The sequence below is a fragment of the Nyctereutes procyonoides genome, unplaced genomic scaffold (assembly GCF_905146905.1).
Source record: "Nyctereutes procyonoides isolate TBG_1078 unplaced genomic scaffold, NYPRO_anot_genome, whole genome shotgun sequence".
NCBI classification, from domain to species: Eukaryota; Metazoa; Chordata; class Mammalia; order Carnivora; family Canidae; genus Nyctereutes; species Nyctereutes procyonoides.
In genome coordinates this window covers 14,610,166-14,635,550 of record NW_026575144.1, presented here as the reverse complement: position 1 = coordinate 14,635,550, position 25,385 = coordinate 14,610,166, and the positions used below count along the sequence as shown (strand labels likewise).

Below are 25,385 nucleotides of genomic sequence, written 5' to 3'. Positions count from 1 at the left end.
CCTAATTATTTTCCTCTAGAAATGTGTGCTACCTTTCATTCTTTATGAGTCCATTTCTCCACCTTTCAATTTTCACCTACTATTTACGGATTTTTGGCTAACATCATAATGGGTTTTGTGTATATTAGATGTGATCTCCTGGAGGAATAGTGTCATGGTTTAGTTGTGGAAGTAATATATGTAAGACTTAAATATGTGCTAAACTATACTGTAAGGAAAAACCAGTGCATAAGAGTTTAAAGGGGTGGTGAATTAGTATACAGGACATGTGATGACAGATGTGATGGTGACACAGGAGATGCAAACCTTGAAGTAACATTTGAGGGAGATTCATCTAGAAATAGACCGTAGGCAACAGTGGAGAGGAAGAGTCGGGAAAGACCAGATGTGATGAAGTTGCAGTGCTACAGAGAGAAAATGATTCTTGGAAAAATGCTAGAGAGAGTAAGGAGGGAATGGGATTGGGAGACCTTCTGAAGGAAAAAATGAGTAGAATCTCTTCATTGGACTGTACAGGATAGATGGAGGGAGACACTTGAATTCCAAATTGGCACAGTTAGGTCTGTCTCATCTTTTGTGAAAGATCACAGTTACGGGAAACCTTTTAAAAGAGACTCAAAAACCAGGCCCAAGCAGATGAATATTATGAGGATTTTTTTTCATTAATTTTTCTGATGCGGTCTATGAAATATATTCTCCGTGACTTCTGTTAAGCAGCTTTCAGAAAGCAAGTCTGTTTTAAGAGAGTCAAAATTCAGTACGATATTACCATCAAAGTTCTGAATTCAATTATCTAACTATAATATTTACCTTTTACTACATAAAAATCAATTTACCAACATTCAATAGGTACAGCAGCAAATAGAGATGCAGAAATAGGATAAATAAGACACCCATTTAGACATCTAGAGAGAGTACATAACACTAACGCAGCTAGATGAAGGATTGGGGGAAAATCTTGTAAATAGCTGGGAAATTTTCTTATGTGAGATGTGTGAGCTGGGCCTTGACGTATGGGCACGATTTTGCAGGCGAAAATGACTAAAGAGGATAATTTTGGGTAAGGGAATAAAAAAGGCTGGAATGCATGGGGTTGGAGGGAGAGGAGTCAGCGAAGTTGGGCTGGGAAAACAGCAAGAGTGCCAAGGATCTGGTAGAAGAGCAAGGGAACAGCAGGTTCGGCCTGAGGCCTCCACCGCTTTAAATTTAATTTTGAAATTGTGTCGAATTTCAGAAAAGTTGCCAGAGCAATGCGAAAAATACCCACGTACGCTGCACACCGATTCACCAGTTGCTAATACTGTGTAACGGACGTCCCTGTAACCTTTCTTGATAATCTTGATAACCCTCCCTCCCTCCCTCCCTCCCTCCCTCCCCGTCAATGATTCAGGGGTTTTCGACCGTGTTTTCCCTCCGCTTGGGCCGATACCCCACGCCCAGTCTGGCAGAGTCTCGGTTACACTCCGAGCCCCAAGCACTCCTCTCTCGCTTCCGAACCTGAAGAGGTCCAACTGCTCCAGGAAGCCCAGCCCCGAGCGGCTGGAGGCCTCCCGCTCCCACGCAGCCCAGAGCGGAAGGGGCGTGGCTCCGGGAGCGGAAGTAGCCGAGAGCCGGAAGTGCGGGCGCGCGTGCGGGCGCGCGTGCGGGCTCGCGGGCCGGCTGGTGTGTCTGGAGCCGTGGGATGAGGATGCTGGTGGAAGGGAAGAACAAACGGAAGAAAAAGGGAGGTGCGGAGGAAGGGTGAGTGGCACGAGGCAAGTCTTCGGGAGCTCGGGCGGGCGAAGCGGTGGGACGTGGCATGGCTGACTCTGTGGCGTCCGTGTCCAGAGAACGCCCGGACGACGACGTTCGCGGGGCTCTGACCGGAGACTATGTGGTTGGACAAGTCGCCAGCAGCTTGGTCCAGGGCAGGCGTCCCTCCGGAGACCGCGCAGCCCGGCTGGCGTCCCTCTTCAGCTCTCTAGAGCCTCAGCTTCAGCCCGTGTACGTGCCTGTGCCTAAAGTAAGTCCCCGGTGCTATTCCGACGGGCCCGTTAGATAGGCTTCTAAAACACGCAGCCGGGGCCGCAGGGTGGCGCAGTGGTGGAGCGTCGGCCTTTTGCTCAGGTCGTGACCCCGGGGTCTTGGGATCGAGTCCCGCATCAGGCTCCCGGCGGGGAGCCTGCTTTTCCCTCTGCCTATGTCTCTGCCTCTCCCCGTGTATCTCTCAGGAAGAAACAAAATCTTTAAACAAACAACAACAACAAAAAAAAAAACCCGAGCAGTTTACCTCTCAGTGCGTGGTTTCCAGAGTGGGGCGGAGAGAATTTAAGCAACCTTTCACTACCGGACATCCAGTGGGACAGAAAAATTGCTAATTTAGAAAGTCTGTTAAATGATTTTAAAAGGTGAGATCTCAAACATAACTTATGACTTTTAAAAGGAAACCACCAAGAAAAGGAAACGGGATGAGGAGGAAGAAAGTACATCTCAAATTCAGAGACCACTTTTGCAAGAACCTTCAAAATCACTGAAAGCAAAGAAAAAACTTTCTGATGCAGACAAAAGGTTGGTAGAATTCTCTTAAGTTGATGTTGAAGAAATTAGATGGTAAAGAAATTGAGATTTTGCACCTGCAGTGTTCATCTTTTTTTCTCATTTTGTAGTTCTAATTTTCACACAAAAAAATTTATTACGGAAAATCTCACACGTATTCAGAAGTTGAAAAGGGTGAAGAGAAGAGAACCTCACATACCCAGTGTCAGTAGTGGCCAATACTTGGCCAGTCTTGTTTCATCCTGACCCCATTCATGACTCCCTCATTAAGTGGAAGCAAATCTAAGATCTGTAATCTAAATGTGTAAATAATTCAACATGAAGATGAGTTTTGTTTTCTTAAGTTTACTAAGTTGGAGATCAGATTTCTGCCATTAGCTTAAAAAGTTTTTCTTTACAGTTGATTTGATCAAGATCCAAATAGCAGTCACATCCAGGTTCCCAGGTACCTTTCCTCAGTGTGTGAAGCCACTCCTTTAAGCCCCTGAAGTCTCGTTTCTCTATCACTATTGATGATGTTACCTAGTCACAGCTGCTCATTGCTAACAGTTACTCACTACTACTCTTTGACCTCCTACTTAGTGTATTTATGCATATCCTTAATGTCTTTGCTTTTCCCTCAGAGAAAGATGTTTTCTTCCTTGTCCAAATTAAATCAGTCACCTCTGCTGTGTATACTACAGACCTCTTCTACCTCCTTCTGGATTATGTCCTCAAATATATCCATTTTCTTTTCTTTCCTGTATCTTTCCTCTGTCTGCTATACAAATGTGCTCAAGATTATCATCCTAAAAAGAGAAATTCAACAAAACCAAACCCTACCTATAGTCATGTTTCCGTTTGCTACCTTCCTTCCCTTCGTAGTCAAGCTTTCAGAAAAATGTGATACTTGTGTTCTCTTCTTTTCTTGATCTGTTTTCTCTTCCATGAACTTGTAGTCGGATTGTTTGCTTGTTGTGTTTCTTTTTCTGTGATCTGACCAAACTTCTGAAACAGTGCTCAGTGGAGCCATGCTGACCTAGTTGCCATATTTAATAGACAATAAAGCCTTTGTCTCGTGAGTCTTCTCTTGTATTTCTCATGGGTACTTTTATCTGCAGCTGTTAAGTAGCAATCTCTTCTGATTCTCCTCTTGTTTGTTTCTTCTCAGTGCTACTGTGGGTACCTTTTCTTCTGACTGCTCTGTAAATGTTGATTTTCCTCAGGATTCTGTGTTTGGTCACTGACTTTTTTCCTGCCATTCATTCTGAGCAACTTGATTTATGCCCACGGCTGCATTGTTCTGTTTTCTCTCCTGATCTCCTGAGCTGTGAATCTGTTTACCTGCTGACATCTGCATCTATATTTTCTGTATACAATTGACCTTTGAACAATAGAATGTTTAGGGGCATCAACCCCCACACAGTCAAAAATCCACATATAAGTTTGACTCCCCCAAAACTTAACTACTAATAGCCTCCTAATAGACCAGAAGCCTTACCGGTATCATAAACAGTACATAAAATACACGTTTATATATTTTATGTTATATATAGTTCTATTTTTTTTTATTTATAATCAATTCCCCAACATATAGTATGTCATTAGTTTCCGATGTAGTGTTCAGTAATTCATCAGTTGCATATAACATCCAGTGCTCAGAAATATAGGCAGAGGGAGAAGCAGACTCCATGCAGGGAACCCAAAGTGGGACTCGATTCCGGGTCTCCAGGATCACGCCCGGGGCTGAAGGCGGCACTAAACCGCTGAGCCACTCAGGCTGCCCTCCGTGTCCTCATCATCCAATTACCCCATTTCCCCTGGATCCCTTCCAGCAACCCTGTTTGTTTCCTGTAGTTAAGTCTTTCATGGTTTATCTCCTCCTCTGATGACTTCCCATTCAGTTTTTCCCTCCTTTCCTCTATGTTCCTCTGTGCTGTTTCTTATATTCCACATATAAGTGAAAACATATAATAATTGTCTTTCTCTGATTGATTTATTTCACTCAGCATAATACTCTCCAGTCTATCTACATCAATGTAAAAGGCAAGTATTCATCCTTTCTGATGGCTCGGTAATATTCTATTGTGTATATTTATATATCTCACATGTTCTTTATCCATTTATCTGTTGACGGACATCTGGGCTCTTTCCACAGTTTGGCTATTGTGGACATTGCTGCCATGAACATTAGGGTGCACGTGCCCCTTCAGATCACTACGGTTGTATCTTTGTGGTAAATACCCAGTAGTGCAATTGCTGGGTCATAGAGTAGCTCTATTTTTACTTCTTGAGGAACTTCCATCCTGTTTTCCAGAGTGGCTGAACCAGCTTACATTCCCACCACTAGTGGAAGAGGGTTCCCCTTTCCGCATCTGTGCCAACATTTGCTGTTTCCTGAGTTTAGCCATTCTGACTGGTGTGAAGTGGTATCTCATTGTGGTTTTGATTTGTATTTCCCTGATGCCAAGTGACAAGGAGCATTTTTTTTTTCATGTGTCTTTAGGCCATGTGTGGGTCTTCTTTGGAGAAATGTCTGTTCATGTCTTCTGCCCATTTCTTGACTGGATTATTTATTTTTTGGGTGTTGAGTTTGAGAAGTTCTTTACAGATCTTACATACTAGCCTTTATTTGATATGTCATTTGAAAATATCTTCTCATTCTGTAGGTTGCTTTTTTAGTATAGTGTTTATTCTTACAATAAAGTAAACTAGAGAAAAAAATGTTACTGAGAAAATCATCAGGAAGAGAAAATACATTTATAGTACTGTACTATATTTATTAGAAAACAGTTCACTTGTAAGTGGAGTTCATACATGTTGCTCAAGAGTCAACTGCACCTTAAGTTCAGAATGCTTCAGACTGAGCTGTTTATCTTCATCAAGCCTGTTCCTCTGCATGAGTGATACCACCAGCCTTCCAGTTGCCTGAGCCAACAACTTGGGAGTCATCTTACACTCTTTTTTTTTTCCCTGCACATCTAATCAGCTTCTGAGTCCTGATGATGCTGATCTCTTTGACCTTTTTCTGCCTTTCCATCCTTCTCTTTCTCTAGTTGGTCTGTTGTCTTTTTAGATAGTATGCTGTTACAACTATCTTCTTATTGATCTCCCTTTTCCACCCTTCACCTCTTCATAATTATCTTCTGCTCTGCTGCCCAAATGATCTTTTTTTAGGCAATCTCCAAAGTCCTCAGTGGCTCCTTAGACTCTATGGGATACTGTCTAAGCACATTTTCCTAACAGTCATGGTCCTTGACCTGGTTCCTACCTCACCATGTTGTCTTGGTTCCTTTCACTCCTGCTCAGTACTTTATATGCCATAGTGGACGAAAAACTAGACATGAACCCTCAGTGGAACTTATGCTCTAGTGGAAGAGTAATACTGGTCAAAATTTAGGAAAAAATAGTCACTTTGAGAATGCTGCTTTTTAAATTTACATATATTTATGAATCATAAGTTTATATTTAGGGAAGCAAAAGTAGGTAGGAGTTTTTTTGTGAGAGAGAGAGACCATGTGTATGAGGTTGTAGGGGGAGGGTCAGAGGGAGAGGGAAAGAGAGAATCTCAGACTCTACGGTAAGTACAAAGCACAGGTGGAAATATTTTCTAATCCTTGTACTTTGTCAAATACTACATCTGACTTCCAGGACTCATTTCTTCTTTTCTTTTTGCTCTTTATTTTCTTTTGCCTTGTAAAGGAAAAACACTCTAGCAAGTCGTGATTTAGAAGAAGAAATTCATCAAAAACAGGAACAGAAAAGGAATAATTCTCAATCTGGTATTAATGTAGCAGATAAAAAAGTACTTGATGTAGACCACATAGTTTTAAATCAAAGAAAGAAAATTGAAATCAACCAAGAAGAGGAGAGATTAAAGAATGAGAGAACTGTGTTTGTTGGGAATTTGCCTGTCACATGTAATAAGAAGGTAAGTGTATAATCTGCATGTTGTAAAGATTCAGTGTTAATAATTCATAGCTTAGTTTATTCTTCCTTCATTGAATAAGTGCATGATTAATAAGTTATTAACATACTGACTTCATTATAAATGACTAGACTAATTAGATTGATTCCAGTATACACCCATTCCTTTCCATTACCATAGTCAGTGCCCTAATACAAGCTTTTGCAAATCTTCTTGAAGTATTGCAGTGGCCTCCTATTAGGGTTTTCTTTTTTCTCCTAGCTATTTCTTTTACATGTTACTAGAACATAAACCTGAAATAGTGCCTAGTGCATAGTAAGAGGCTCAATGAATGTTTGTTTTATAAATGGATGCATACATCCTAAGTTTCTTCCATTGTGTGGAGTTGATTAAGTCCTACCTTTATAATTTATATCTGGTAAAGATTATAAAAGATTGAAAGACAAAAATGTGTACCTTATAGGTAGTAATAACTTGAGTTGTGTGTATGTATGATATATATATATACATCTATGTATGTATATATATATATATATATAACTTTCAGCCAAATTTTTTGTCTTTTATCTAGTCAATATTAGAATAGTCAATTATTCCTGAAATAGTCTTAAAATAAAACCTGGCAATAAAATATTATCAGTTTTACTTAATTCCTTTTTATAGCACTTATTTGATGTTCTAAAAGTAAACTGATAATACTTTTTTTCCTCTCTTTTTTTTAGAAGCTGAAATCATTTTTTAGAGAGTATGGACAAATAGATTCTGTACGATTTCGTTCTTTGGTATGTGTTCTCCCCAACTTGAAATTGCAAATCTTAAAATGTATTGCATTTAAGTCAGACTTACTAACATGTTGGTATTAGCGAGATGGAGAAGCACAACTTTTTTGAATCAACAGTTTCAAATCTAATTGAAGAGAAGAGATGCTCTTAGTATGTAGTGCTGGCACTTGGATTCTGTTCATATTTAATGAGTTCACATAGTAAAATGATACCATTGTTGGAGGGTGGATGTGTGACTTGTTTGCAGAACATTAAAACATGTTGAATAGCATTTCTAGAATCCTAGGCATTCAATACAGAAAGTTTGTGTGACTACTGCAAACAGTACTTAAATTCCGAGCGTAGGAAGCCAAAGTTTCTATTTAATTTTTTTTCCAAGATTGATTTTATTTATTAGAGCGGACATATACTCTATACATGAGCTTGGGGCTTGGGGGTGGGGACAGAGGGAGGGGGAGAGAGAATCCCAAGCCAACTTCCTGCTGAACACAGAGCCAGATGTAGGGCTTGAGGTCATGACCTGAGCCAGAATCAAGAGACAGACGCTTGGGCAGCCTGGGTGGGTCAGCGGTTTAGCACCGCCTTTGGCTTAGGGCGTGATCCTGGCGACCCAGGGTCGAGTCCTGCATTGGGCTCCCCGCATGGAGCCTGCTTCTCCCTCTGCCTGTTTCTCTGCCTCTCTGTCTCTCTGTTTCTCATGAATAAATAAATAATATCTTTTAAAAAAAAAAAAGTCAGATGCTTAACAGAGTGAGCCACTCGGTCACCCAGGCAGACAAATTTGATTTTTGTTTTTGTTTTGCAAATCAATTTAATATTAAACCTTTATAGAAGGAGATGATATCTGATTTCACCAACTGAACACTCTATAGACGAGTTATAGCCATGCTTCTTGGAGCATGAAATAGCATCATTCTTTTTATTCTCATTTATATTTTTTAAATGTAATTAATGCACATTAGAATAAAAGAAAAGTTTATTCCCTGTTTCTAACTGTTCTTCCTCATGTGACTCTCTAAAATGGGATTTCTCAGCCTTGATATATGGATGTTTGGTGCCAGATTATTCTTTGTTATTGGAGGCTGCCCTGTGCATTAGAGGATGTTTAGCAGCATCTTTGACCTCTACCCACTAGATTCTGGTAGCACCCTCCCCACCCAGGCTCTTACTACCCAAAGTTTCTCCAGTCATTGCCAAATGTCCCCAGAGGACAAAACTGCCCTCTTGTCTAAAAGTAGACAATTCTGGGTGGGGGGGAGGGGTACAGTCTGTTAGGTGTTCAACTCTCTGGGTTTTGCCTTCGTTGTGATCTCAGGGTCATGAGATCGAGCCCTGATTTGGACTTCTCGCTTGGACCAGAGTCTGCTTAAGACTCCTCTCCCTCTGCCACCACCCCCACACTTGGCGCATGTGTTCTTTCTCTTAAAAATAGACATTTCCCAAGGTTTTTGGCAGTCTCCATGATTCTGTCATGGTGTTTGTTTCTCTCTCTTTTCATATATATTTTGTCTGCCTTTTGGAGTCCCATCCTCCCTATCAGATCTGTCCCTGACACATCCACTTGGGTATCTTTGGCACCCGGGTTTCAGCATGTCTGTGTCCACCTCCACTCTCCCTGGCCCCATCCCGTGTTGCGTGCTGATGTTCTGTGTGAGTTAGTGCCACCAAGGCTTCCTTTTCATTGCCTTGGACTCGTTGCCCACTCAGCCTATTTTATTGTTGGTATCCCTGCCTATTTTTTAGCTGTGTTTTTTTTTTTTCCCCAAGAGTCCTTCCTTTCTTCCTGCGTTGTTCCACCTAACTCCTCATTACCTCTTGCCAGAATAGTTGCAGAGGCTTGTTATGGTTTCTACCCTCAGTCTACTTCTGTTCAGCATACCCACTGTGAACTTAGTTTTCCCAAAAATTCTTAGTGAAACTCGGGATTATTACACACACCACACACACACACACACCTTGGCCTGGTATTACTTTTGAGGAACCTGGCCAGATTCTTCCCTGTCCCTGGATTACTGGTCTGTTTGCTGACCCTGCTGTGCACTCTTTAGCACCCTATACTTCATCACGGTCCTTATGATACACTTCTGTAATTACTACATTGTTCGTGTGTCCCACCAGACTGAAAGCAGTGATTGCTGGTACTGTTTGTCTTGCTCATCCTTGGGTCACCAGTACCTGCACATTATACACATCAAACCTATATGGAATTGCCTAAACCTCTTACATTTTTCTTTCTGTGAGTGAAATCTGTCCTGGTTCATAGCCTGACACTTGTCATGTTGTGGCTCTGAGGCCATGTGTACTTCCACATGAGACTTTTCTGCAGCTCTGAAGCTTCCCTCAATGCTGACCATACACTTGGGTATTCTCACTCCTGTCCTTTTGCTCAGTTCATTTGTCTTGTTGGACATCCTTCTTGAAATCTCATTTTGTCTATTAAGATACTGTCTGTATTTTTGTAGACAATGAAAATGTGACTTATTCTGGGGTACCTGGGTGGCTCAGGCAGTTATAAATGTCCGATTCTTGATTTCAGCTCAGGTCATGATCTCAGGATTGTGAGATCAAGCTCTGCAATGGGCTCAGTGTGGAGTCCATTTGGGATTCTCTTTCCCTCTCCATCTGTTCCTCCCCCACTCCCGTGCTTGCATGCAGTGCAGTCTCTCTCAAATAAATGGATCTTTAAAAAAAATAATAAAATTTAAAAAAAAATGTTACTCGAGTTTTTTCTGATACTTTATACCATTAAGTGGTATTTTTTTTCCTCTAAATTGTTTTTGTACCTTATTGCCTTATGTTACACTTATTCATTTGTATCTTCAATAATAGGATCTAGATGGTTGCAGGCACCCAATAAATGTGTGTTGATGACTCTCATTCACCTATTGATAATTCACTTGGGCATTTCTCATGTCTTGCACTGTTATGTTGTATGTTAGCAGTTTGAACAGGACAAACTGAGAATTCCTTAGTTTTGCTATATTTTGGATGACAGAAAGATTTTCAGAGATTTATAATTACTGCCTTAAATTAAATTGACATTCATAGGTGTTCCTGATCTGTGAACTTGCAGGTCTATTTCTTTTCACCTTTGCCTTCTCAGTATCTTGACCATATTGGTATATCCCAACAGTCACAGTTGTTGATTTGAATTTCCATCTACTCCATAAAGTTGTCCCTCCCTTTGGGTAAATTGTCCCCATTTACTCTTAAATAGTACTAAAGGAATACTATATATGGGCACCTGGGTGGCTCAGTTGGTTAAGTATCTGCCTTCCACTCAAGTCATGATCTCAGAGTCCGGGGATGGAGCTCTGTGTTCTCCATGCTCAGTGGGAAGTCTGCTTCTCCCTCTTCCTCTGCTCCTCCTGCTTGTGCTCTCTCTCTCTCTCTCAAATAAATAAATGAATAAAATCTTTAAATAAATAAGTAAATGAATACTATATATGACTGAAACTAAAGTGAGCTTGAACGTAAAGGGGATTCCCTTATTTGCCCAATTAAAGATACCATGGGGTGTTTTTGTTTTTTTGTTTTTGTTTTTGTTTGTTTGTTTTTACCAGCTGGCATTTATCAACTTTTAGACATTTGGATGAAATAATATTTCTTTACATTATTTACCAATTTAGTTTGACATATCTCAAATCCTGTAGAATTTACAATAAAATATTAATTTAAGAAATGTTGCCTTTTTCCAAGCTTATTTTATAAAAGTTTTCCTTAATTTTTCATATTCATCTTCACCATCAGTGTCTTCTCATGACCTGAGACCCCTTTGGGTCACCTGATACAGTTCAAGGGCACAGTATGTCTACTTCCGTCTAGATGGAAAGTTAATGCCTATGAAATCTGAATATGGTCTTACGTCATTGGAATACTTTGTTCTAAGCCTCCAGGTCCCATTCATATAACATTAGGATGGTTGTTTCTGATTCAGTATTTCTCTCGAATGTTTTAAATGATCACATCAGAGTAAGATATTTAGAATTCAGTTAATTAAAATACAATTAATTTGAAGTAATATTTCAGATAATGAATTTTCTTTAATACTCTTTTTTTTTCTTTTTTCTTAAAAGGTTCCAGCAGAGGGAACTTTGTCCAAAAAGTTGGCAGCAATAAAGTAAGTTTATAATTACAGAAAGGGAGTAGATTTAAACTCTTTTCCATTTTGGTTAAAAGTTGAGATCATGTTTTCATGGATTTTTATATTTGGGTAAGACGTCATACTTGACCATTTTCTTACGTCTGTAATAGCATATAAACTTGTAAGATCTTTGTCTTTTAAGCCTTAAAATAAATGGTAGAGTCACAGAAAGTATTATAAAATAACTTACTAGAAAATGTACCATGAAAAATTTCAAGGGCGTTTAATTGAGCATAGTGCTTGGAAGAGAATAAGAAAGTCTTGTGCCCAGATATTCTAGTATAAATCATAAATACCATATTTTATCAGTTCTAAGGCACACGTTTTCCCATATCTTAATAATTTGAAGTCAGGATGCATCTGAAAGTCCGGAATGGCCCATAGTTGTTGTTGGTAGGTTAGGTTTTTCCAGAGTTCCATGTTTGCTTCTGTTGGTCACCTGGGGGTACTGCCAGTCTAATACCACTTCAGGCTCTCTGAGGGTTTGGAACTAGACTGGTAGTATGGTTTGTGGTTCATATTTTCAGAGAATTTTCCCCTATCCTATCCACTTGGTGCCAAGGATAAGACATTCAAGTTTCTTTACTCTTCCTTTATTTCTCATTAATCTTAAAAGTTGAAATATAATTGACATATAACATTTAAAATGTTATATGTTAATATAAGATTGTACAGTTTAAAGTGTAAACCTTTATTTCTCATTTACCTTCAGTTAAGTGCAGTGTTTCCTATTAATCTCTGATCTTGGATTTTTTTTTTTCTAACTAGCACATGTAATATAGATTTTACAAACAGATGTATATATTTGATATAGATATATTAATAGTTATACAGATTACATCTGAATGTAGGTACAGTTATAATAGATAAAATAAAGTAATATACCGTCAGGGTACCTAGGTGGCTCATGCCATTCAGCGTCCAACTCTTAGTCTCAGCTCAGCTCTTGTTCAAGCCTCACGTTGGGCTCCATGCTGGACATGAAACCTAAATAGCATTTATATATATAATACTTATTTCCATATATTTTATATATATAACATATATATATAAATAAAAAATATATATAAATATATAAAATAACATACTTTGAAAACATTGCAGTACAGTGGCCAAGACGTGGAAGCATTGTAAGTGTCCATCAATAGATGAACGGGGACACACACACACACACACACACACACACACGCATGTACATGCAGGAATATTATTCAGCCCGAAAAAAAGGGAAGGAAATCTTTCCATTTTTGACAACATGGACCTTGAAGGCATTAAGCCAAGTAAAGTAAGTCAGTGACTGAAAAACAGCTCAAGGGGCAACTGGGTAGCTCAGTTGAGTGTGTTGGTTTTGGCTACCTGTCATGATCTCGGGTTCGTGGGACTGAGCCCTGTGTTGGGCTCCACATTCAGGAGGGAGTCTGCTTCTCTCCCTCTCCCTGTCCCCCTGCTCGTGTACACTCTCTCTCTAAAGTTAATAAATCTTTAAAAAAAAGAATTCAAAGACACAGACTTCTCTGTGGTGAAACCCTTTGGTGGTTTCTCTATGTGAAGAAGGTGAAGGAGGTCAAAAGGTACAAACTTCCAGTTACAACTAAATAAGTCATGGAGATGTAATGTGCAGTATGGCGACTACAGTAATAATACTGTATTGGTTATTTGAAAGTTGCCAAGAGAGTAGATCTTAAAAGGTCACATCATAAAGGGGCACCTGAGTGGCTCAGTCGTTAAGTGTCTGCCTTTGGCTCAGGTCATGATCCCAGGGTCTTGGGATCCAGCCCCACACCAGGCTCCCTGCTCAGTGAGAGCCTGCTTCTCACTCTGCCTGCTGTTCCCCATGCTTGTGTTCACTGTTAAAAAAATTTGTGACCGTGTGCGGTGATGGATGTTAACTAGACTCCTTGTGGTGATCATTTTATAGTATATGCATATACCGAATCATATTGTACAACAGAAATTAATGTTATATGTCAATTATGTTTCAATAAAAAGAAGTCCCTAGTTACCTCAGCCAGTACTGATTGAATAAAGTTTTAAAAAAAATTTCAGGGGATCCCTTGGTGGCTTGGCGGCTTAGCACCTGCCTTTGGCCCAGGGTGTGATTTTGGAGTCCTGGGATCGAGTCCTACGTCGGGCTCCCTGCATGGAGCCTGCTTCCCTGCTTGTACTCTGCCTCTTTCTCTGTGTCTCTCATGAATAAATAAATAAAATATTTTAAAAAAAGATTCCATTTGAAACTGTTTTATACCTGAAGCTAATGTAATGTGTTGACTATACTCTAAATTTAAAAATATTCCTGGGAATCCTACAATAACAGGATTTTTGAATTAGGTGGTCCCTTTGAGCATTTTGGTGAGTTTGTTTCTACATTCATCCCTAATTTAGATTTGTTTGGCAGGCTGAGTTTCTGCCAATTTTTTCCCATACCCATACAATGTCAGGTATATAGTTAACACTTGATAAGTATGTGTTAGTATATGTTACTGACTCCACTAATGTTTGTTGGGTAACCAAACATGTCAGTCCTGCCATACGCAGGGCATTGTCCAGCTGTAAGGAATGGGAAATTTGATAAGACACAGGCCGCCTTCTTCAGACCATATAGGCCTCTTCCTCTCTTAGGCTGGAAGGGCCCAAGTGTCAACAGAAACCAAGATCTTGATAGGAGTGTACAATAGCCCTAAGTAGTTTTGGTGCCAGAAAAATGGAATTTTCACACTCTGATTGCCATTGGCCTCTGTGATACCAGCCCCCAATTAAAATTTTTTAAAAATTATTTGAACAAATAATGAAACAAATGGTTAAAAATGAAGTATAAAAGTGTATGCAGTGAGTGGCACCTGGGTGGCTAGGCTCAGTTGGTTAAGTATCCGACTTTTTTTTTTTAATTTTCTTTATTTATTCATGAGAGATGCAGGGAGAGAGAGGGAGAGGCAGAGACACAGGTAGAGGAAGAAGCAGGCTCCACGCAGGGAGCCTGATGTGGGACCTGATCCCGGGACTCCAGGACCACGCCCTGGGCCGAAGTCAGGCTCTAAACCGCTGAGCCACCCTGGGATCCCCAAGTGTCTGACTTTTGACCTCAGTTCATGTCATGAGTTCAAGCCTGGCGTTGGGCTCTATGCTGTGCATGGACCCTACTTAAAAAAAAAAAAAAAAGTGGGGAGGGAGTAAAAAATTTCTCTCCTAGACTTTTTCCCTTAGCCATTTTCCTGCTCTAGGCAGCTACTGGTTTTACTTTTTTGTATAACCTCCTAGAGACATTTTATGTGCTTACACACTGATACCCACATATATATGTTACTCCCCACACATATAACTTTTGACTTAGTAGTATTAAATGTGCATACTCCTCCACATGTTCCTTTTTTCCCCTTACTATAAACTGGAGATGTTTATCAGTGTAAAAATTATCCCCCTGTTCTTTTTCAGAGCATCTCTGTATTCTGTAAGGTATGCCATAACTTGTGTCAGCAAATTCTCCACTCATGGACATTGATGTGTTGTGGCAGTCTTGTGGCCATTACAAATAAGACTGGAGTGAATTACCTTGTTTTCATGTAATTTTGTACATGTGAGAATTATCTGTAGGATAAACTTTCTAGTAGTGGAATTGTTTGGTCAAAAATGTATTTGCATTTGTAATTTTGAGTGCTATCCTCGAGATGGTAACCGATGTGTATTCTCCCACCTTTACAAAATATAGATTTTTGAGCTTTTCAGTGATAGGTGAAAAATGATACTTGGAATTTGCACTTCTCTTGTGAGCAAGCATCTTTTCATATATTCAGGAGTCTTTTGTGCTTATCTGAGTTGTTGACCATCATTTTTCCATTTTTTTGTTGTTGAATAGTTTCTCATAGATATGTGGATGTTAAGGAAATCAGCCTTTAGTAATTTGAGTTAATGAATATTTCTCCTTATTTTTAGCTGCTATTTTGCTTGGAGGATTTTGCCACGTAAAACTTATTTTGTTTTTTTCATATAGTCTATTCCTTTGGCTTTGTTTCTACATTATTAAGGCATCACTTAACCTTCAATAAACTGCATATATTTAAAATGTACAATTTTATGAATTTAGCATATGTACGTGCTCATGAAATCATTCCCACAGTCAAGATTCTGAATACTAACATCACTCTGTATCATTGCCTTCGCCTCCCCACCCCATCCCCAAGCAGCCACTGACCCTGGCTCTGTTGTTAGCGTGCATTTTCTAGAATTTTATGTATATGGACTCATCATGCAGGAGATAACTGTTACCTACTTCTTTTGCTCAGCATGATGATTTTGAGATTCGCTCATGCTGCTGGATGTTCAGTGGCTTGTTCTTTTCTTTTCTTTTCTTTTCTTTTCTTTTCTCTTTTCTTTTTCTTTTTCTTTCTTTCTTTTTTTCTTATTGCCCAGAAGTATTCCATTGTGTGGCTGTACCAAAATGTGTTCATCATTCACCAGTTTGATGAATATTTAGGTTATTTAGGATTGGGGCTATCATGAATTACAGGTTCTAAAAACATTGGTATACAAATTATTTTTCTTGCTAAAGTATCTGGAGGTGTGGGATTGCTGGGTCTTGAGGGTATGTCAGTTTTCTAAAAGCTGCCAGATAATTTCCAAAGTGGTTGCAGCATTTTACATCCCACCAGTTGTGTGAGAACTCCAGTTGTGTCACATCCTCACCAGCACTTGTCAGTCATTTAATTTTTAGCCATTCAGAAGGTTTGTCATGTGGTTTCAATTTCTGTTTTGCTGATGACTAAGGATATCAATTATCTTTTCATGTGCTTATTGGCAGTTTGTATCTATTTGAAGAAGTGTCATTTGAAAAATTTTGCCTGTTTTCTGGTGGCTTGTCTTTTTATTTTATTTTATTTTATTAGAATGGGGAAGGGGCAGAGAGAGACAGAATCTTAAGCAGGCTCCATGTGTGGAGCCCAACATGGGGCTCGATCCCATGACCCTGAGAGCATGATCTGAACAGAAATCAAGAGTTGGATGCTAAACTGACTGAGCCACCCAGGGGCCCCAGCTTAGTATTGAGTTGTATGGAATTCTCTATTTTGAATGTAAGACCTTTTTCTCTTGTACATGCTTTGAATATTTTGCCCCAGTCTGTGGCTAACTTACTTAAGGGTGTCTTTTTTTTGTTGTTTTTGTTAAGATTTTATTCATGAGAGGGGCAGAGACACAGGCAGAGGAAGAAGCAGGCTTCTGCGAAGAGCCTGATGGACTCAATCCCAGGATCCTGGGACCATGACCTGAGCCAAAGGCAGATGCTCAACCACTGAGCCAACCAAGTGTCCCAGGGGTGTCTTTTAAAGAGCAGAAGTTTCAAATCTTATTTCAAATCCAGTGTAGAGAGTGCTGTTTTCTAGTGGTCTGTTCAGGTGGCTGTGGGGTTCACTGATGTCCTGGCTCGGCTGCAGATGCTGGCAGGCCCTGTCTGTCCCTGTGTCAGTGTGTCCGGGGGGTCTTCCCTCTCATGGCAGCCATGCTCTCTGCCTGATGCCTTTGGTGGGTCTTGTGCTGGAGACCATTTCCCACTCCTCACTGTGACAGGAGGCCTCCATTCTTCCAGCCTCAAGGGTATATCCCCTGTGCCCTAGGGGTGACAGGGTTTGTTGCCTCTGCCCTAGCAGATTAGCCCTCTCTGTAGGGAGAAGAATTAAATATTAGCTAAAATCAGTCCAACTCGCTTGTCTGGCACCGGTCCTGTGAACCAGAGCTGCTTCCTGTCTCTTGAGGTGGACCGATCTTTGCTTAGGGTTCAGGCTGCTGGGTTTCACTTTGTCTTCAGCTCTGGTGGCTTACAATGTTACAGGCTATCTGGCTTCTTATTGTTTAGGGTGAGAATGATGCTATTCTTGGCTTTGTATCTTGTAGATGTCATTAGTGTTTTTAAATATCTATCAAGGAACACCTGGGTGGCTGAGCAGTTGAGCATCTGCCTCTGGTTCAGGTTGTGATCCTGGAGTCCCGGGATCGAATCCCACATCGGGCTCCCTGCATGGAGCCTGCTTCTCCCTCTGCCTGCGTCTCTGCCTCTCTGTCTCTCTTTTCATGAATAAATAAGTAAAATCTTTTTTTTTTAATATTTTATTTATTTTATTCATGATAGAGAGAGAGAGAGAGGCAGAGACGCAGGCAGAGGGAGAAGCAGGCTCCATGCAGGGAGCCCGACATGGGACTCGATCCCGGGACCCCAGGATCACGTCCTGGGCCAAAGGCAGGTGCTAAACTGCTGAGCCACCCAGGGATCCCCAAATAAATAAAATCTTTAAAAAAAATAATTTATCAAGCCTGATACAAAACATGTTCTTGCCACATCTAAGGGAGCAGAACTGCATTCTTGCCCTCCTATTCCCTGTGCCAAGGATCCTTTCTCCTCAAGTAACAGTACAATTAAGAGTTTTTAAAGTCACTTTCCATTTAGGTTGTCTTGGGATTAGGCCTAGTCCATTTGGGCTGCCATAACAAAATACCACAGACTGGATGGCTTTTTATAAACAATAGAAATTTCTTTCTCACAGTTTCAGAGGCTGGGAAGTCAGAGATTAGAGTCCCAGCATGGTTGCATTCTGGTGAGGGTCGGCTTCCTGATTCATAGCCAGTGCCTTCTCACTGTGTCCTCACATTTTATATTGTGAGATAAGATTTAAAAAAGGACTAGGAGCTCTGTGGGGTACTTTTTTTAAGAGCACTAGCCCCATTCATGAGGATTTCACCCTATGACATTAGCAACGCCCAAAGGCCTCACCTTCTATTACCATCACATTGGGCATTAAATGGATTTCAATATATGAATTTGGAGAGGATGAAAACATGACAACACCAGGATTGCTGTAGGACATGCTAATTAGGATGTTGTCAGCAAATGTGTGTTGCACAGACTGAGTAGGGTCCCTGGAGTCACGTAGGTGTGTTTTAAGTCCTAGGCTTGCCACTTCTTGCCTTGTGATCATGGCACTTCTCTGAGTCTCAGCTTTCTTATCCATAAAATCAGAAAAGTAACACCCATGTCAGAGATGTGAGATTAAATGAAATACATAAAATGTCTAACCAGTACCCGATATTATATTAGGCATTCAGTAAATCATAGCTAGTTTTATCAATATAAAACTATCACATAGTGTTGTATATTATTACAGAGTGCCATGAATAATGCTCTGGTGTTTCCTAGTATCTTTCTTGATGGTACTCATTCGTTTATTAGTGTTTTTGTTACTTCAAAAACAATAGGTTCGTGTCTTCAGAGAAGAATCTCTGGTCATTAGTAGGTCCTTTTTGCTGATTGGTCACATCTAAATTACATGACCATTTTGGAAACCTAGTGAATTAGTGGGTGTAGGCATTGAGCAGCAATAACTGCAGTTACTAAGGTGAAAACTAGTCATGACATGTTTTCCGTTGAAAGAACACAGCACTACCTCTAGTCCTGACAAAGGGGTGCAGTCTGAGTCTGATCATACCTCTGGATCTGGCTGCCAATTTGCCAAGAAATCGCAAGGACAGAGGTACACATTGAATTATATTGTTAGCTTGTATACAATAAAATCCAGGCTTTGGAAATTTCACTAGGTTGAACAGTGAGGTAAAGAAAGAGAGGGACGCCTGTGTGGCTCAGTGGTTGAGCATCTGCCTTTGGCTCAGGGCGTGGTTCTAGGATCGAGTCCTGTGTTGGGCTCTCTGCATGGAGCCTGCTTCTCCCTCTGCCTGTGTCTCTGCCTCTCTTTCTATGTCTCTTGGAAATAAATAAATAAATAAATAAATAAATAAATAAATAAAATCTTTATTAAAAAAGAGAGAAAAAAGTGGAATCCTTGCAGGGGCACCTGGATTGTACAGTCTGTTAAGTGTCTGACTTCGGCTCAGATTGAGATCTTGGGGTCCTGGGATCGAGCCCATCGGGTTTCCTGCTTAGTGGGGAGTCTGCCTGTGCCTCTTCCTCTGACCTTCTCCCAACTCATGTGCTCACTCTGCCAAGAGAGAATAAAGTCTTAAAAAACAAAAGGAGATGGGGGGGAATCCTACAGACTAAACCAGACTCAGAAGACTTCCAGAGTCCCCAAATGGACAAGACCAAAGTATAATCAAAGAGTACACACTTGAGTAACAAAACCACGTAGACATGCAAGGAGGTGGTTTCTGTAAAATTGGGGGGGAGGAGGCACAGAGAGAGGCTTTGGGGTGGACAATGGCTGCAAGGGTATTGATCTTTGATATTTCTCTAAGCTATACACATTTGTGTAGTTTTTATTTTACAGTAAGATGAATCAAGTTGGCAGTCACATCTACTTATATGTGTGTTAAGTACAGAGCTGCAGCTAAGATGATCATTTCTAGCCTTGTAGCATTGCATGGGTGGCCTTGCTTGCTCTCTTGTAGTGATGACTAATAAGGAGGCACAGGTTACATGTTTTGTCCAATATCTGTATAAGTCGTGTGTGATTTTTTGAGTTGTTATTAAGTAGTTATTAAAAGAGATGAAACTGGGACACCTGGGTGGCTCAGCGGTTGAGCACCTGCCTTTGGCCCAGGATGTGATCCTGGAGACCCGGGATCAAAGTCCTGCATCGGGCTCCCTGCATGGAGCCTGCTTCTCCCTCTGACTGTGTCTCTCCCTCCCTCTCTCTCTCTCTCTCTGTCTCTCAGAACGAATAAATAAAATCTTTAGAAAAAGAGAGAGAGAGAGAGAGAGGTGAAACTTCCCCCCAGGAATTCTTGTCATAGGTATTGATTGAAAGTGAGAAGGAAATAAGCTGTATTTTTTTAGTGACTTTGAGATTAATAGCTTTTATATTGTCTTTTCTTGTTGTATAGACGTAAAATTCATCCTGATCAGAAATATATTAATGCTTATGTTGTGTTTAAGGACGAGAGCTCTGCTACAAAAGCCTTGAAAAGGTAATTTTATCTCTTTGATATTTGAACAGAATGATTGTATTTAAGTGATTGTATGAGTACATGTGTTATTCTTTGGTTTGACTTTAGAGTGAATATTACAGTTAATATTCGGTGCTTATTTTTAACAGCCATTTTCCCCTTCGTATTTATAATACAGAAATGGTACCCAAATTGCAGATGGATTTCGTATTAGAGTTGATCTTGCATCTGAGACTTCATCTGTAAGTAGTACTTGAGTTGTGTAAAGAACTTAACTAGAGTCTCATAAAATGAAACGTTTTCTTCTGAGGTTTTGCTAGGAGAGGAATGGAATCAGCAGTGAGCGTGAGGAAGCTGAGAAGGAAACATTTTTGCCCTTTGTGGTATAGTGTTGGTGCCCAGAGTGGCACAAGGACCTCAGTCAACAGCTTCCACCCACCACTCCTAGATCAAGCAATTAGAGAGAGTTACCCTGGAGGGGATATTGGAGATCACTGGGGCTGACATGTTATTTCACATACTGAGATTGAGAAAGGTAAACTGCTCCTTAAACAGTTTTTGAGTCCCTACTCTATGTCAGGCATGCAGTGCTGAGATACAGTCTCACTTCTCTAGAGGTTCACAGTATAAAGGTGAAGACAGAACAGACAGGCTGATTGTGGCTCTATTTTATGATAAGTACACCAGATGCTTTGGCAGCTTAGGATAGGGACACTTGAGGTGCCAGCAAGAAGGGACAAAGGAGGGCTTCCAGGAGAACAGGTGCTCTGTCAAACTTGAAAGATGAGTCAGTGTTATCTAGGCCCAAGAAATTTTAAATAGTATGTGTAGTGGAGGCCAAAATTTAATTGGCTTCGGACCGGCAAGAGCTTGATACAGTTATTAGAGGTAGAGTGTGAGGAGGAACAGCAGTAAGAGTTGCTGTTGAGGAACTAGGAAGAGGCCAAATCACGAAGAGTGGCCTGCTGTGTTGAGGAGTCCGGATTTTATCCAGGAGCAGTCCCACAGGTTTAAATGCAGGAGCAACCTGCCCAGATTTGCAGTTTATATCTCTCACAGTGAGCAAAGGCTACTTTATAAGGGCTCACCACAGGAAAAGAGGGTGCATTACCATGGCTAAGAAATGACCTCTCTGGCTTTGACCATTGACCCATCCTGAGGGCCAAATCCATCTGCTGCTTGTGTTATTTAAGTAAAGTCTTAATAGCACACAACCATATGCATTAGGTTACATGTTAATGTGGTGTTATGGGGGGGCGGGGGTGGATGGCAGGGGTGGTGGGGTAGTTACAACAGAGACCACACGGCTGGCCAAGCCTGGCATACCTGCTGTCTGGCCCGGTACAGAGACAGTTTCTAATCTAGCATGCTCTTTTTGAGCACGGCCATGTGTTCCTGTTAGCTGTGATAAAAAAAAATAACTATTTCCTCTTATGCTCACTCACTTTGGAGCAGGAAGAAGGAAGAAACACTCAAACAGGGGACTGGTATGAGTTGAATCAGAAGGTGGAGGGGGCGGCTAGGTGGCTCAGTTAGTTAAGCCTCTGCCTTTGGCTCAGGTCATGATCTCAGGGTCCTGGGATCGAGCCCTTTGTTGGGCTCCCTGCTCCGCAGAAAGCCTGCTTCTCCCTCTTCCCCCTTGTGCTCACTCTCTTTCTCTCTCACTCTCTCTCAAATGAATAAATAAAATCTTAAAAAAAATAAATCAGGAAATGGAGATCTGTCAGATATGTGGGGCGAGAGAAAGAGTGCATTTTAGGATGGTTTCCATTTGCTGCTCTAGTTATATTTATTCTCTTTATGTTTCAGAGGGACAAGAGATCAGTGTTTGTGGGAAATCTCCCGTACAGTAAGTTCATTTAAACCAATAAAGCACCTGTTTATCATTAAAATAACAGGAAAATAATAACTAAATAATAACGATGTTTTGCTTTAAAACTAACTTAAAAAAGTATGGAGTATAATGTGACTAATTTTCATGGGGCTCACTATATTAGCTGTATTATGTTAACTTGCTACATTATTAAACATCTCCAGCTTTCTAAGGCAATCCTGTTCTTACTTATATTTTTGACTGAATTTCTTTTTAGAAGTTGAAGAATCTGCGGTTGAGGAACACTTTTTGGATTGTGGGAGTATTGTGGCAGTAAGAATTGTGAGAGACCGAGTTACTGGAGTTGGCAGAGGATTCGGTTACGTGCTCTTTGAGGTATGGGAGACTAGTGATTGTCACTGTTCTCTGAAATGCACTGGACAGGCTGTCACTGCTCTTTCATCATTCAGACATAACTCACTGTCACCTTCAGATTACATCTTCAGAAACCTAAACTCAGAACCTGCCATGATAGACTATCGTTTCTGTCATTATACCTCATCAAAAGTCATTACAGTTCACTCTTTCTCCATATTAATGTTAGTAAGTAATATTTTAGGTACTGAATACGTAAGGTATTTAATCTCGGAATTTCCACCTTCCATGAAGTGGAAAAAGATTGAAATCCATCATGATCTAAGTGACATTTCAACACATGTGGTATTTACAACCAACTTCCCTAGGAAACCTTCCCTGGTTGGGTTTTAATTCAGTTGGGTACAGGTTGTGGCTGGCTCCAGTGGAGGTCTGGTGGCAAGAAGCTGCTAGATGAGAGATTTGGAGAGGAGATCACATAGACCAGTAAGGAGGAAACTTTACATGGGAATCTTAAGATTGGCAGCTATGCTAGTCACCTACGTGGCTGTCCTGTGCCCAAGAGAGACAACTTTTTTTTAAGATTGTTTGTTTGATTGATTGATTCATTCATTCATGAGATACACACACACACACAGAGAGAGAGGGGGGGGGGGGCAGAGACAGAAGAAGGAGAAGGAGAAGCAGGCTCCATGCAGGGAACCTGATGCGGGACTCTACTGCAGGATCGAGTCCTGAGCCAAAGGCAGACGCTCAACCACTGAGCCACATAGGCATCCCCTAGACAACTTTGTATGAGGACAGGAATAAAGACAGCATCAAGTTTCTAGGTCTTCTCTTTTTATCAAGGGTGCTTAACTTTTAGCCAAAAGGCAGGCTTTCTCCTCTCGTGAGTTAGCCAGAGGCTAGAAGATTGCAACTTGAACAATTAGCATGAAAGTGTTCCAGTGAGACCATATTCCTTGAAAAGCCCTTGAAATGAGAGTAAAAGGGATGCCTGGGTGCCTCAGCAGCGGATCCTCTGCCTTTGGCCCAGTAGGCTCAGAGCGCGATCCCAGCCCAGGTCCCACATCGGGCTCCCTGTGAGGGGCCTGCTTCTCCCTCTATCTATGTCTCTGTCTCTCTCTGTGTCTCTCATAAATAAATAAATAAAAGTCTTTAAAAAAAATGAGAGTAAAAGATGAGAAGTGAAAGGACTCACCAAGTTTGCGCTGAGTTTCAGTCCAGATGAAAAGAAGACATACCTCATGTTGGGCACCAAATGACGTAGTTTTTGGAGTGTTGGTGTTGGAATCCAGAGCTGAAGGCCAAGGAAGAATTGTTGAGCTGTCTTTGATTCAAAAAGGTGATTTTATTAAAAGCACAGGGACAGGACCCATGGACAGAAAGGGCTGCATTTTAAGTGCGAGGGGTGACTTGATTTTTTACTTGGGACTTAGGGGAGCTAAGGACAAAGGGAGGTTTCAAAAAGGACTTTAATATGCTAAAGAAGACTCGGATACTGGAGCCCTGGCTATTGTCAAGCTAAGGGAGTTTGTTTTTCCCTCTGGTAGGCATTAAAAATTAAGAGAGTTGAGAATTCCCTGGAGGAACATTATACTCTGCCTATCTCAAGTATTTGTCAATGGGCCACAGATTATAAACTAATTTAATTTTATTTACATTCCCTTTTTCCTCTGTTTCCCACATCCTTGTGGAGGGGAGGGTGATGTTAAGGCTCCAGGAAATTGAGTCTGTGGGTCTCTGGGAGTTAGGCGATTGATAAGAATGCTTTTTCCTCCTAAATCACTAAGACATTTGTAAACTGATGGACACTCACACTTACAGGACTGTCATCTCTATCAGTTAACCATTTGTTTTTCCCTTCCCTTAGTTTAAGGGCACCCAAGGAATGCCTGAGGAATGTCACACATATCCCACCTGGGAATCCGCTTGTGCTTTGTCCTCAGCTAGCTTTCTGCTCTGTCATGAAAGAGACGTGACCATGTTTAATACTCTTGCTATGTTTTATTATGAGGTAGCTTTTGAGAAAGGTGGTCACAGCCGTTTGTTTCCATCTGGAAACTGGAGTTACATCACTTTCTCTGCTGTCTACTATTGCTTGATAAGTTTGTAAAGTCCTTTAACAAATATGAATATTCAAGATTGTTAGCATTTAGTGGTTCTATATTACACTGGAAAAGTAATAGAACTTGGAATATAAACAAAATCCTGCAAGGCATCTAGCTCAGCGTCTTCAGACTTCCCTTCTCTCAAGTCAACTAACACAAGAGGAGGTTCATTGATTTAGAAGATTGCACATGACTAATCTTGGCTGAAACTCCCGTTTTACAATGAGAAAAATGAAGCCTGTCGGATTGTGATTTACCTGACTGTGACAAGGCAGCTGAGTGCTTCCTGGGGGAAAACTCAAGAGGAGCATGGTGAACACGACACTTCAAGGACAGTTGTTGAAACCCATGGGATTGAACCTCTTGGATATGGAAATGGGAGGGGTTTCTGTCTATGAGCAGGCTTAAAAATTGTTCTAATCCATTCAAGTCAGAATTTTACTAGTTTCTTGGCAGAGGATTTTTTGGTAGAAATTAATATATTGATTTTTATTGCAGAATACAGATGCTGTTCATCTTGCTCTGAAATTAAATAATTCTGAACTGATGGGAAGAAAACTGAGAGTCATGCGTTCTGTTAATAAAGAAAAATTAAAACCAAATTCAAATCCCAGTTTGAAGAATGTTGGTAAACCTAAGGAGGGACTTAATTCCGCTTCAAAAAATGTAGGACTGTGTAAAAATTTGTTTATTGGAGAAAAAGCTGTTCTCATTAAGAAGAAGAGGAAGAAAGGACAAAAGAAAAGTGGACACGCTAAGAAACAGAAAAAACGGAAGTAACCACCCGAAGATTATTTAGTTCCCGCTGAGTACTGGTAATAAAGGTGTGGTAAACCCA

The 25,385-nt window shown here is 40.6% G+C and overlaps 1 protein-coding gene across 1 annotated transcript; it reads left to right on the top strand.

Annotated features, from left to right (window-relative positions):
• The first annotated feature begins 1,615 nt into the window (after positions 1-1,615).
• Positions 1,616-25,385, top strand: RBM34 (RNA binding motif protein 34). The gene is made up of 11 exons (XM_055308997.1): positions 1,616-1,740; positions 1,828-2,002; positions 2,423-2,547; positions 6,217-6,445; positions 7,165-7,224; positions 11,301-11,344; positions 20,186-20,269; positions 20,427-20,490; positions 22,058-22,097; positions 22,339-22,457; positions 25,046-25,385. The coding sequence occupies exons 1-11, from the start codon at positions 1,682-1,684 to the stop codon at positions 25,325-25,327; spliced, it is 1,281 nt and encodes a 426-aa protein (XP_055164972.1). The 5' UTR covers positions 1,616-1,681; the 3' UTR covers positions 25,328-25,385.